We start from the raw sequence: 13,962 nt of genomic DNA on the forward strand, positions 1-13,962 counted from the left end.
CCGCGGCAGCAGCGGTAACGGGCCATCCATTGAGTACGTACGCATGGAGGGGGGAGGGGGGGGTCAACCCAAATGCGTAGCTTGCGTATGGGGGCTCTACTGACAATGTGCGCGTAGGACACGGGGGGTTGGGTGAAGCCTCGATAATAATTTGTCTACATTGGTCTCCAAATTGAGTTAGTCCGGCGGTGGACTATCCGTTTAAACACGTTAATATTATTAATCCTTGATCGTTTCTGTGTGGATTAAACATCGGCCGTTCTATAGGTTTCGGGGGGGGGGAGGGTGCGTCAGATGGGGGGGGGAGGGTGTAAAAAGTCCGCGTGCGTACAGAGAGGGGGGGAGGGATCAAGTTTCGACAAATTTTTTCATACCCACTCAATGAATGGGCCCCTATCCCTTGCGCTGCTATTGCGCATGTGAATAATTTTGGGGATTTCAGCCCAATTCGCGCGAGTGATTTATTTTCCGTGTTCATTGGCCACGCAAGGATTGCGCGATCCATCCGTTGAGCCGTGCGCGCGATAGATTACTGCCCCGCCAGAGACGAGTAGAGCCACGGCACTTTTACCCTCCGACAGCGGCGCTATAAATCCCCACGGCTTAAGCAGAGCGTAACTCTACCTGGTCCATAAAACACCGTCCGCTCTTAAATCGGCGCCGAAGCCCAACTTCCGCGAGAGAGCCGCACTCGCAATGGAGCAGCTCCTCCATCGCTCGGACACATTGCGGAGGTGCAGCAGGAGAGCGCGATTGTTGAACGGAAACCGATCAAAAAATCGGGGGGAGAGAGAGGGGGGGGGGACACCACGTGGAGTGCGACAGAAATCCGTGGTGCGTTGGGCGAGAAGCGACGCCGGGCGGGGGGGGGGAGGGGTCTTCGTGGAGGGCAACTTGTCGGTGGGGCTGACCTCGCGGAATCGAGCGGGGGGGACCTCTCAGCCCCGTGTGGCGTTGCGCGATTGCTGCGGTCCGAGTGAGGCTCGTGAGCAAAATGTCGCCTTGCTTCTTGCGTCCGTGGCCGCCTACCGCCGGTCACTTGAGTTCGGCTCAACGATTCGATTGTTCGCGTTCGGGTCACGCAACGTGGTGCAGAGAGAGCCTTGGCGTGGACGCTGTTTTCCCGCCCCCTTGCCACCTCGCCTTTCACGTGTCCACTTGCCCCCCCCCCCCCCATAAAGCCTCGCCTGTTGTCTCTGCGTCTCGGAGCGAGCTGCAGATAAGGGATTTAGCGCGTGAGCTGTGACGCGAGCTGGCGACTGGGCTTCTCTTTTGCAATCTCAAATCGGAAGAGCGATATTTGTAAGGCCACCTGCCACACTTCGTGAATGGGATCGTGGCGTAGCTGGCGAGTGTGAAGGCGGTGCAACTGCACCAGGGGGCCCACGTCCTAACGGTACGGATACAGATTACTTAACAAATTCTTCGACTGCAGTTAGCTCAACTCAAACCTGACATGGGTTTTTATAAACGTCGCAAGGTTACGACATGTAACGCGTATAACGCACCGTGCTGTCATTTGCACGATACCCGAGTAGGCAATTAAGAGAACTACAAAACGTGTTACGTCATGTAACCACCAAGCCATCCTTTGCTCCAAATAACGTTTTGTACGGAACTGGCTCAATGGGCATTAGCTAATTATGAAAACAATTAACATTGAGGGTTGTGCATTTACATTATGAGACCTCCTTTGCCAGTAACAAGATATAGTAATAGGTTTTACCCTTTTAAGTACGCCTTTTGGCGTCTTCTGGTCCAACACCAGTGGAGACTAGGCTCTAAGAAAAGCCGTCTCAGGTGTGGACCAATCAAATTCAAGGACAGTGCATATTATTATCAGAGTTGTCTCTTTTGTTTGCATTTTGACTGCTTGTGTTGTGGTTATTGCAAACATGATGCCTTGAATAAAGATGTCATCTTTTTTTTGTGCCAGTTAAAAGGGTAAAACCTATTACTATATTGAGGGTTGTGTTTTTATGTTCCATAGTAGAGGTTTGTTTGGGTTAGATCGCGTAAATATATAAATGTGTCGTTGAACCCGCCACCACCCGACACAGCCAACTAGTAAGGGTTGTCACGTAAACAAAACGTGCCAATTCGTCACTAGTACAGCACACCGGTGTGTTGGAGAGCCAAGCCACAACATTTACAATCTGAGTACGACGTTTCGCCAGTAATTACAACTAGCTTCATCAGGCGACAGCCAGATTGGTTTCAACGACACATTTATATATGTACGCGATCTAACCCACAAAACACCTCTATTCTGGATGATATTGGTCGCGAAAGCCTCCGTGTTCAACTGTTTTTATGTTATACGAATTTTGTCAGGTAATTTTTTTTCATGAACAATGATAATCACGGTATTAACGATTATTGTGAAGTTTATCAAAGTTAAAGGTGCATCCCTGCGATGTACGGCTCACACCACTTCAGACAGAAGGGCCTCCGCTAGAGCGCTCTAAGCGATTCAATCCAGGGGGCGTTTTGGCCTACTCTTCCACAACTGTGGTGCACCCACCCATGTCGCTGGGTGGACAGAGGCGGGCGGCGGGGGCGAGCGGTGTTACAGAAACTCGCCCCAACGTCTCAGTTTGCCGTATCGGGAGATCGAATCGTAGCACCGGCGATCTCTGGACCGCTAGCTCACGGAGCCACTGTGACCCGTCGTCTAAACTGCCGCGCGCCAGGAGAGCCGCTCGAACCGGCGGTCGCCGAACTGCCCGGTGCCAGTGCAGTGCGCTGACCATTGCACCACACGGCAGCGTCTCCCCACCTCCCCACCCCCGTGTCTCGCACGAGACGCGAACATCACGACGGTACCGCCACGATGACGCCCCCCCCCGCGTGTGTTGCCACCGCTGCGCGCGTGCAGGGAGTGAAGGTGTTCCCGGGAGCGTGCGGAGGCCGCGACTGCACAGGAGGATGCAAGTGCTTCCCCGAGAAGGGGGCGAGGGTGAGTAGCGGTCGCGTGGCAGCGTGCGATTTGCTGCGTGGTGGAGCCGGGCTTGCCGATGCTCCGCCGGCCGGAGATGCCCCCTGGGTGGAGACGGTGAGATGCTTTGCGTTGTGTCTCTGCGCACTCCCCCACCCACCCATTCCCCCTTCTCGCGAACGATGGATCTGGCTGCGTGGTGTGACACAGTCGATCCGGTAATGGAACTCACCTTGACTCGTGCAGGTTCTTCAATGAGTGATGAGGCCACGAAATAGAATTCTACAACGAGAACAACAAACATCGGTCAGAATCCACTCCACGTTCCCCACCTCGCTCTCCTCTCCGCTGTCCGGCCATAGCTGCAGGTGATCGGCACGCACCTGTCTAAGTCTGGTTCCCGATGACGACCGCTTGTGTTGCGATCGAAACGTCGTAGTTTTTTGTTATTTTTGTTATTTTCTTTGAACCTATCTACGTGGCTTTACCGGAAGACCCAACGAATATACACACAAATATACAAGCGAGCAGCCGTGAGTGACAGGGGGACTTAAGGACTGGTGGGGGATGAGGGTCAGATTGAGAATTGTGGGGGGTCACGTTATGGGCGTGAGGCATCGTTGACGTAAAGGATGTTGGAGGTGAGGAATTTTTAGCGATGGAGGTCAGACTTAATGTGAATGAGGAAGTAGTTAGTTATGGGGTCTGGAAGATTGCGACTTAGCTGCCTTAAAACAAAGACAAAGATCCCCCGTATAGCCTTAACATACTGTCGGGGCAAGTGCTGTCAGCGAGCACCTATGAAGGCCGGAACGGCACACGAGGGGGAGGGTGGCCAGCACCACGCCCGGCCGCCTTTGTCTCCCCAGTGGCAATGTTTACACACCGCACGAGGTACTCATTTTAGGCTGAGTCGACCTATGGGAGGCCCCAGGACCGGTTCAGATCATTCATTAATCGTCACTGGTGCTGGTCGTGAGCGGGAATCGAACCCGGGTCGCCGGGTTCACAGTGCTGCACGCTAACCGCTGCGCCACCGCTCCCTACTTAGCTGCCTCAACACCCCGCAGGACCCACATCGTCCCACCATCATCACAGCACCCACAGCTCGACTATGTACCCATATATATGTGTAAAGAAGCTCCTTGGAGACCTACAGTTTCTCTGGAAGTAGAGCTGTATTTATAACTGAACGTTCCGAGTGTAACAACCGCCACACTCGTGATTACTATCGGGCTATGTTCAGCCCCGATTGGTTTCCACCAAGTTGTTTCTGGAACAGTGGGACCCAATGTCGTCCACCCCTGGCCGTCGATAGGTCCCCGAACAAGCGCCCCGAACCATGGAAAACTGTGCCTTTTGAAATCTCTCTTGATGTCTTGATATTTCTCTCCCCGCCCTTAATGAGCTACCGCCTGTCGTCTCTTGCTACCAGTGCCTCCCTCTCTCCGGATGTCAGACATCCTTCCGCCGGTGTTTACAACGTGTTCAATTTTATCAATTCCATGTGCAGTTCCCTTACATATACACCACAATCACTTTGCGAGCGTGGCCCCGACAACAAGCACGCAATCACAAAACCCTCGTCGTGGGAAACTCGACATGCTGCAGGCACAAGGCCTGGCTTCACGACCGGAGCGGCATGGGAACATTGCAACCTGCTTCGAACTCGTCACGGAAAAGGAGGCGATAGCCACCGAGGCACAACAATCCCGCTTGCGCATGAATGAGGGTGGATCCACCGATGCATCTTCGTTGCCGTCCGCACCACCGTCGCTGCTTGTGCCAGTTTAACTCCGGCCTCGTGTTTGCGATAGGCACTGGACGAGCGTGCCCCAAAGACAAAGATCCTCCGTGTAGCCGTAACGGACTGTTGGGGCAAGTGCTGTTCGTGACTAGCACCCATGAAGGCTGGTAAGGTACACGAGGGGTGGGTGGCCAGCACTACGCCCGACCACCTTTGTTTCCCCAGCGAGGTTGTTTTACCCACCGCCACCAGGTACTCATTTGAGGCTGAGTCGACCTAGGGGAGGCTCAGGGCCAGCTCAGATAATCGTCAACGTTGTTGGTGGCCGTGAGCGGGAATCGAACTCTGGGTCGCCGGGTTCATAGCGCAGCGCGTTAACCACCGTACCACTGCTCCCAAATACAGCTGGCGGACATCACCTAAAGCACCCACAACATGCACCAAGAGCTACAACAGCCGAGCATTGCTACAGATTGTATTGCATTCACGTGGTGCTATTGCGCACGCCTGCGGTCCAGCACTTTGGAGGGGAGCGTTGGTGAATCGCTCAGATTTGTGGAGCTCCAAAACCCCACTTGGGCTGAGAGGTGGCAAGGAAACGGGAGTACAGCAAGTGGGTTTGTGAACCCGTGCGTGAAGCCCTTTGAGTGTTAGCCACTCAAAATACGGCTGGGTCTCAGCCCATCATCGCCCTGGGGTCAATAAAATTAGCACAAATCTGCGGGGACGACATCAGTGGTTACCATATGAATGTCCATAATATAGCAGTTTTTCGGGGTTAGATCGCATAAATATAAATATGTCACATGGATATACTCGTCCCTGCCATAAGGATGTGGAATTTCCACCACTGGCTCAGGGATGTAAACGGGAGTTGAGCACCGTTGCCTCAATCCTCATTTGAGCAGGAAATCACTGACGGTTTTTTTTGCTGTGCATAAAAGGAACTGGTCACACATCCCTGAAAAAAAATCACAGTGAGCCCCAGTCGCAGTGAGGCTTCTCCGGAACACAGCGAACGCCTAAATTGTTATGCAACATCTTACACCGCCAACTGTAACTCGTAGCAACATCGACGCAACAGCAATGAACGAAAACCACAACTTCCCATGGTGACCCCATGCGTACGTTCCCCTTCAGCAGCCGCAGCAAACCACAACATCCCCCCCCCCCCCCCCCCATGGCATCCACCACCATCACCGCCACAGTGACCCCAAAACATCCCGCAATTCTCCACTACAAACGCAGGGCCTTGGCGGAGCCTCTCTGGATCTGGCGATGTCGGTTCGGTCGGTCTGCAGAATTTCTAGCAAGAGGTGAGGCAATTTGTACGGATTAAATATTAAAACGCAGTTTTAAAATCTACTCCGATTAGCCTACTCCGACAGACTCACACAGAGACCCATAGACTTACACAGAGACCCACAGACTCACACAGAGACCCATAGAATTACACAGATACCCACAGACACACACAGAGACCCACATACACACACAGAGACCCACAGACACACACAGAGACCCGTAGACTCACACAGAGACCCATAGACTCACACAGAGACCCACAGACACACACAGAGACCCGTAGACTCACGCAGAGACCCACAGACTCACACAGAGACCCATAGACTTACACAGAGACCCACAGACGCACACAGAGACCCACATACACACAGAGACCCACAGACTCACACAGAGACCCATAGACTCACACAGAGACCCATAGACTCACACAGAGACCCACAGACACACACAGAGACTCACAAACACGCACAGAGACCCATGGACACACACACAGAGACCCACAGACACACACAAAGACCCACAGACACACACAGAGACCCATGGACAAACGCAGAGACCCACAGACACACACAGAGACCCATGGACAAATGCAGAGACCCACAGACACACAAAGAGACCCGTAGTTTGTTGTCCTTCCCACGGACCTCCGATTAGCACGGTTGGCTCGGTACGGTGCGAAAAAAGTTCAACGTACATACTCCCTGGGTGCATTCGAGTCCCCATTACTTCGATGTAACATGTACATCCCTCGTGTCTATCCACTGCTAGACGAGAGCCTCCCCATCCCATGTCAGTCGAGTACATCGATTCGAGAGAGCAGATCATCGGAGTAAAGATTCTCCGAATCTTTTATCGGTCAGTTGGCTCAGCAGCTCGCGAGTTCAAATCCTGATCGTGGGGTGACTCGGCCCATCATCCCCTTGGGGATTGATAAAACGACTACCAATTTGTGGAAAAGTCAGCAGCGGCTGTCCTATGGATCGACTACCCCCACCCCCGACATAGTAATGTGTAATTTACACGACTGCCTCAGGGCTGTAGAATAAAAAAAACTTTCACGTTTTGACTTTTCATACATTTTTTTTGTTTATCACGCAAGCAATGCCCAAATGCTACGTTGCCCAGGGAAACACTGGCGCCGCCAGCCAATGCGACCTCACAACCTCCTCCCCCGGCGAATAGATTAGCGATGCGAGCACGAGAGAATGGCCACAATTCTGCGGATTTCATCGTAGTCCTCTTCACTTCCGCCCCCGCCCCCTCCGTCCAGACCCCCTTCAACCCCATCCCCTCCCCCCTGACCGAGCGGTGAAAGTTACCGGTCAGAGTCTATCTACCGCAGGACGTGGCTCGGAGGTCAGTGTTCAGCGAGCGCAGGGAATTGTTTTTTTTTCAACTTCTGAAGTCACGGTTATTAGCTTCCTGGGCTGTGTCGCTCACCCCCCCCCCCAATCGTCCCGTGGTGTTCCGGGGAGAGAACACTTCACATTGAGATCACAGCCTCAGCTGAACTCTTCGCAACGAGCCCGTGGTTTTGTTTGGACCGTTGTCGTTTCACGGTGGTTCTGAGTTTTTTTCGTGATAGGGCGGTGGCGGCCCTCTTATCCGTGACGATCCCAATATCTGTGGCCCATGTTCACCGAGAGCACTGGACTTGCCATCCAGAGTTCGCCGGATCGATCTCCCGGCACGGAAGTTGAAACAAACGGACCAAGGCTCTCGAAGCCAGCAGCATAAATGGGTTCGCCACGGTCATTGGACCGGCGGGTAGCGTGTGGTGGGTTGGATGAATGTGGGAACAACACATCTGTTCATCGTGGAAGAGTAGACCAACCACCCGCGAAGTGAGTTTAACACGTAGGCTTTCGCGACCCTCTAATCGTGGACGACGCCCTTCTGACAGCAGTAGCGTGAAACATATACACGCATATACATACAAAGATCCCCCGGTATAGCCTTAACGGGCTGTTGGGGCAAGTGCTAAAAGTGAGCACTCATGAAGGCCGGCACACGAGGGGGTGGCCAGCACTATGCACGACCGCCTCTGTATCCCCAGTGGCGATGTTTACACACCGCACCGGGTACTCAATCGAGGTTGAGTAGACCTAGGGGAGGCCCAGGACCGATTCAGAGAATCGTCACCGGTGTTGGTGGCCGTGAGCGGAAATCGAACTCGGGTCGCCGAGTTCGTAGTGCAGCGTAGCGCGCACAACGGCTCCGCCGCCGCTGCCCAGTACACGACGCGCGAGCGCACAGGCGCACATCTGCTGGGGTTATTTGCTTCGAACCGGCACAGCCTCCAGAGAGGAGGCAGCCTCAGAGCCAAGGACAGGCTGTATCGGGCGCGTTTCCTCCTCGACTCGAACTGCAGCGCCACACGTGCGGTCTGTGCGCAGACCAAGGCTTGGGGGCGTGAGCTCGAACCTCCACCCCGACAAACAAGGAACGTTGCGGGGGGCGGGGGGGGGTGGTGGGGGAAACGTTACCTGCACCACGCACCACCTGGTTCGGTCCAACGGTTCCAAACCGCGTGCCAGCAAGCTGCGTTGGTCCCGAACGCTGCACGTTTACCGGGGACGTCGCTCAGGCAGCAGCTGAGCCAAACGGACGGACAGGGCTTCCATTGTCCACGCGCGCACCGAGAACGCAATGCGCGGCACGAGACCCCCCCCCCCCCCCCCACCGTCACAGCGGTGAGCCCAGGACGGCCGCACGCGCACCCACGCGCAGCGCAACCGACACCAAACGCCCTCTGCCCCTGTTTCATAACAGTGAACGGGCCCTTACCTCGCCCATGACCCGAATCGCACGGAACAACCGCCGCCCTCGCGTTAAATCTTCTCGCAAGCTCAGCGAGGGTTTTCAAGCCCGCGTCGCGCTGGGATGGGCGACCTCCGTGCGCAATTGAGGTGCTTGCAGCAGGCTGCGTGCTACGCTGCGGGGCAGCAGAGGCCGGTGCAGCGGCGTCGAGGATTGTTTGCCGGGTTGCTACGCTCAGAGGTCGGCGAACCAACGTAATAAGAAGAAGCATGGGTTTTTTTGGGGGGGGATTCGATACAAAAAAAACTCAATATTTCAAGGATCGCAATGCACTGCGTGGTGAATAAGAGACGGCGGCGGTCCTTTGATAAAGGACGTCACGGAGCGGTCCTTAAAGAGCCGCAGGTTGACGACCCCTAGTCTCGCTCGAGATGTTTGGTTAGTTCCGCTCTTGCAGAGTTTAGTAGCCGCCGCAAGAGTTGCGGAGAGAGGTCAGGGCCAGGACTCCGATAGCCCTCGCCGCTGATGTTCGGTCACGGCCGGGGATCAAACGCAGGTTTCGCGACCAAAATCCACCACCGCCTCCGCCTCTGTTCAAATGTTACACAAATGATGGAATCATGTTTCGTGTGGTCGGGGAATGGAGCGAGAGATGAATTTAAAAAAAAAAAACCCTGTACATCGCGAGAAGGCAGAGATGAGAGGACAAAATCCGAGACGAAACGAGTTGATTCGTGAAAATAATCTTTCTTGACTAGGATCAACTCTGATAACCCACGGAATAACCTAGGGGGGACGAATTGCTGCACGATGTCTGTTTCCGTGGGTGGATTTATTCCAAATCGTGCTTATTAAACCAGCCCAACTTGTAAACACAGCGGCAGATTTCACTTCATGGAAAACTGCATGGTAACCGTCGGGCCACTGCGTGTTGCTCGTCGTGAGCATCCGCTCCCGAGACAACTTCCCACGGTCTCCACGTGTTCAGCAGCAGCAGCGTCAGGAGGGGGCCCAGTTCCACGGGGAGAGGAGAGGGGGGGGGTCCCTGCGATGCAAGGGGCCCACAAGCGGGGGGGGGGGCATTATCTCTGTCGAGCGGCTTCATTGAGAGCTCGGCGGGGACTCTGCTCGCGAAATCTGGGGAGCCTCGCATCGAAGGGGAAACACCGCCTCCGATCGTCTTTGACAGGGCCCCATAATTCTGAAACTCAGCCCCGTCCACTGTGAGGTCAACGTAATCCCCTCATAGCCATTCATTATCGGGGCATGTCCACAATTACGAGCAATCCCCCCCCCCCCGGCCTCACACCGCTCCGATCCGCAGGCAACGAGTGAGTCACCGCATTTTTGACAATCTCCGAGGCCCGAGGGTTGGGCCCACACACACACACACACCCGCCTTTGACGCACGTGTTTCTTCCAGCGTTTTCCATGTGCTGAATCATTCCGAAGGGTTCAGGGGTGGCGTGGGGGTGGGTGGGTTTGTACGTGCGTGCGTGCGCGTGTGTGTGGTGGGGTTTTTTTTTACTTTCTTTTTTCCTCTCACTCACGCTGACGCCCACACAAACTCCGTTTCGGAGCCGAGCCAAGCCTCTTGAGGAAACGCGTCGATAGAAGTCAATTCCGAACGACCCGCAACAACAGCGCGTAGCCCACGTGCGACGGCCCAGGCCACTTGTGACGGCTCAGGCCACTTGTGATGGCTCGGCCAACGTGTGACGGCACGGCCCACGTGCCACGGCTCAGGCCAAGTGTGACGGCTCAGGCCACTTGTGATGGCTCTGCCCACGTGTGAGGGCTCTGCCCACTTGTGATGGCTCTGCCCACTTGTGACGGCTCAGGCCACGTGTGACGGCTCAGGCCACGTGTGACGGCTCAGGCCACGTGTGACGGCACGGCCCACGTGCGACGGCTCAGGCCACGTGCGACGGCTCGGCATGGCATTCGCACGCCGCCCACTCTCAGCAAATGGATGATGACGTGCGTGAGTGCGTGCCCACACATAAATTGACCGTGGTAAAAAATTTCCTCAAAATTATATAATTAACCTTAATTGAACTATTTACTGTCGTCGCAGTGAAATAGCATAGGCCGCATTATTGTTCTGCTCCGAATGCACACGGGACAGTGCTCATCTCGTCTCTACAGTCATGTAGGACAGTCTTGGAAATTCTACATTCCTATGGTGGGAGAAGGTACATCCATGAGTTAATAACTGTCGTCTTATAGCTAATTGGTTGTTTGTTGTTTTTTAAAGGAGTTACTTAAAATGGTTTTCATGAATGTGGCCAGGAGTCTCATGGGATATTATTGGACAAAAAGATTGACACGTCGTGTAAAGATAATCTCAACACATTTGTCAATAACACCTTGGCTTTAAAGTAATATATAATAGGCGATGTTTCAGGCAATGGGCCTTTTATGTGCTGTGAACCAGGGCCATTTGGCTAGAATCTGAAACATTGCCTATTATAAGTTTTTCCTTTTAAGGCCGCTCTGTTGACGACGACTGTGTTCAGTTTGTTGCTGTTCATTGTTCGTGTGCTTCACTGCAAAAGCAGCAGCATCAGCAAACAGGTTGTGTACAGAATATGTGCGTGTCGATACATCACACCCATCGAGTATCTTTAACGTTCGCGAAATACGCATTGAATTGTGCGTGCGCGAAACGTGCTACGTGCATGCCGGTTGTATCCTCACTCCCGTGCATGATAATTCACGTGCATGGCAATAATATCATAACTCCCGTGCATGCCAATTCACGTGCATGCCAATTGTATCATAACTCTCGTGCATGCCAATTGTATCATAACTCTCGTGCATGCCAATTCACGTGCATGCCAATTGTATCCTAACTCTCGTGCATGCCAATTCACGTGCATGCCAATTGTATCATAACTCCCGTGCATGATAATTCACGTGCATGCCAATTGTATCATAACTCTCGTGCATGCCAATTCACGTGCATGCCAATTGTATCATAACTCCCGTGCATGCCAATTCACGTGCATGCCAATTGTATCCTAACTCCCGTGCATGCCAATTCACGTGCATGCCAATTGTATCATAACTCTCGTGCATGCCAATTGTATCATAACTCTCGTGCATGCCAATTCACGTGCATGCCAATTGTATCCTAACTCTCGTGCATGCCAATTCACGTGCATGCCAATTGTATCATAACTCCCGTGCATGCCAATTCACGTGCATGCCAATTGTATCATAACTCTCGTGCATGCCAATTCACGTGCATGCCAATTGTATCATAACTCTCGTGCATGCCAATTCACGTGCATGCCGCGTGTATGCCAACTTTCGGTTGAGGTGGATGAAGCAAAAAGAGTTGTGCTAACGTGAGAGACAGAAACAACTGAGAAATGGTGACCTCGATCCATGCCTATTCATCATATCTATGAGGATTGACTGATTGCACATCTTATATGAAGAGTGTTTATCACAAGAGAAAGCATAACACTTTATGTAAACATACTTTGGTCATGTTCTGTCTCTCCGCGTCAAAGAAATAACATTCCGAAGTCCATTTGGCTCATGGAGATGTAACATGTCGTGATTTATGTGGAGAGACGGCGATCTATTTCAGCGTGTTTGTTTTGTGCTCCGCAATTCACAACATCGTTGTGCCACGAAAAATTGTTCTTTTATATACAAACGATGATAGCGCTCTAAGCCGGAATATTTTGTTGTTGTTGAGAATGTTGGTGACTGGGCTTAGAAAATTAGCTCAGGGATATTTTTCTTTCTATCAATCGGTCACATTTGCCCCAATTAATTTTGACGGTGACCTTTGACAAAAGGGCCACAATGCAATTCTTCAGGAAATGCGGGTGGCTTTGCTCTTTGCCTGATGCCCGAATGGCTTGTGGTGTGATTTTCACACATTGCAAATGTTGTGGGTTCACCCTCCAACACACCGGTGTGCTGTACTAGTAACAAATTGACACGTTTTGTTTATGCGACAAACCGTACTAATTGGCTGTTGGGCGGTGGCGGGTTTAACGACACATTTATATTAACGCGATCTAACTAAACAAAAACCTCTATTATGGTTTTCACACATTGTTGCGTCTTTCAAACACCCATTAGCCGGGTTTAATACACATGGTGGTCGAAAGCGTAATAGAATCCCAGAATCTTTTAGCGGTGACAGCCTCAAGTGCTCCGCGAGCCCGTGCCGTGAGATCAGCTGAGATCACGAGCAGCGGGCCGCTTCTCTTCTCCATGCCCAAGTGCGAGACAAGCAGTGATCAAACAGCAGGGCACTGAATTCACGAGAGCACTTGAAAACAAACAAATAAACAGTGAACATCCCTGGCCCACAACACCACTCGTACATTGCGGCCCAGTGGGATGTTCGTCTGGGCGGTCACATTTTCGAGAAGTCTCCCCTAATTTGAGCACACACCTGTGTGTTCCCCTGGGTTCAGAGAGGACAGGTGAGAGTTATTTCAGCTGGGGGGTGGTGTGGGAGGAAGGCAGGGGAGGGGAGGCGGGGGTGTTAGAGAATCCAATAACAGAAGGGAAATGAGAAACAATGAGAACACCGGGTGGGATCGAGCCGGGCAAATCCAGCAGGTGTGCAAACAGCTCCGTCACGGGCTCGTGCACTCGAATCGGGGGTCAGGTGCCAGGTGCGCAAAACAACTTAAGGGGCCGACCCCTTCGTGTCCCTCTGTACCGTTTGAAGATGACCAAGCGAAGGCAAACGCATGTTCGTGTGCCTTTTTGCGATAGGCCAGGATGTCCCAAACTCCACGCATCGTGGTCCACCATGTTTACCGATTTATTGGCTTTAATGTGCATGACGCACACGCCGGATTATTGCTAAACACGTTGCGCACGAGGTAGAATATTTTGTTGTCCTTACCCGCACCTCAAATTAACACGGTTGATTTGTCCAAGTCTCCTGTTGAGTGTTCACGTGCGGAAGAAAATGAGAGCCACCCGTCGTGAACCCACGCATGCGAGGGGGAAACGCTCTATCCCATGCTGATGGAACAGACGGAGTCCACATTTGAGGTGACGCCTTCTCCTCACGAGCCAGGGCATGGGCTCCCCGACGCACACAGGTCAAGGGAGTGTCACAGCATCTCTGTGCGATCCACCAGCCCAGCGCAGGGTTACATGCTACGTGTGTAGTCGCCGCGACCGAGTTAGCCCTGGGAGACACCTTAGATCTACATTCGTGATGCTC

At 53.0% G+C, this 13,962-nt stretch overlaps 1 protein-coding gene across 1 annotated transcript in view; it reads left to right on the plus strand.

Moving 5' to 3' along the window:
• Window positions 1-13,962, plus strand: part of LOC116956298 (uncharacterized) — a 170,081-nt gene that overhangs the window by 72,406 nt on the left and 83,713 nt on the right. Inside the window, exon 3 of the mRNA XM_076054022.1 lies at window positions 2,879-2,959. Coding sequence (XP_075910137.1) covers window positions 2,879-2,959 — 81 coding nt within the window. The remainder of the gene's footprint in view (window positions 1-2,878; window positions 2,960-13,962) is intronic.

Source organism: Petromyzon marinus, chromosome 64, assembly GCF_048934315.1.
Source record: "Petromyzon marinus isolate PM22_M1 ecotype Great Lakes invasive population chromosome 64, UKy_Petmar_22M1.pri1.0, whole genome shotgun sequence".
Classification (NCBI taxonomy): domain Eukaryota; kingdom Metazoa; phylum Chordata; class Hyperoartia; order Petromyzontiformes; family Petromyzontidae; genus Petromyzon; species Petromyzon marinus.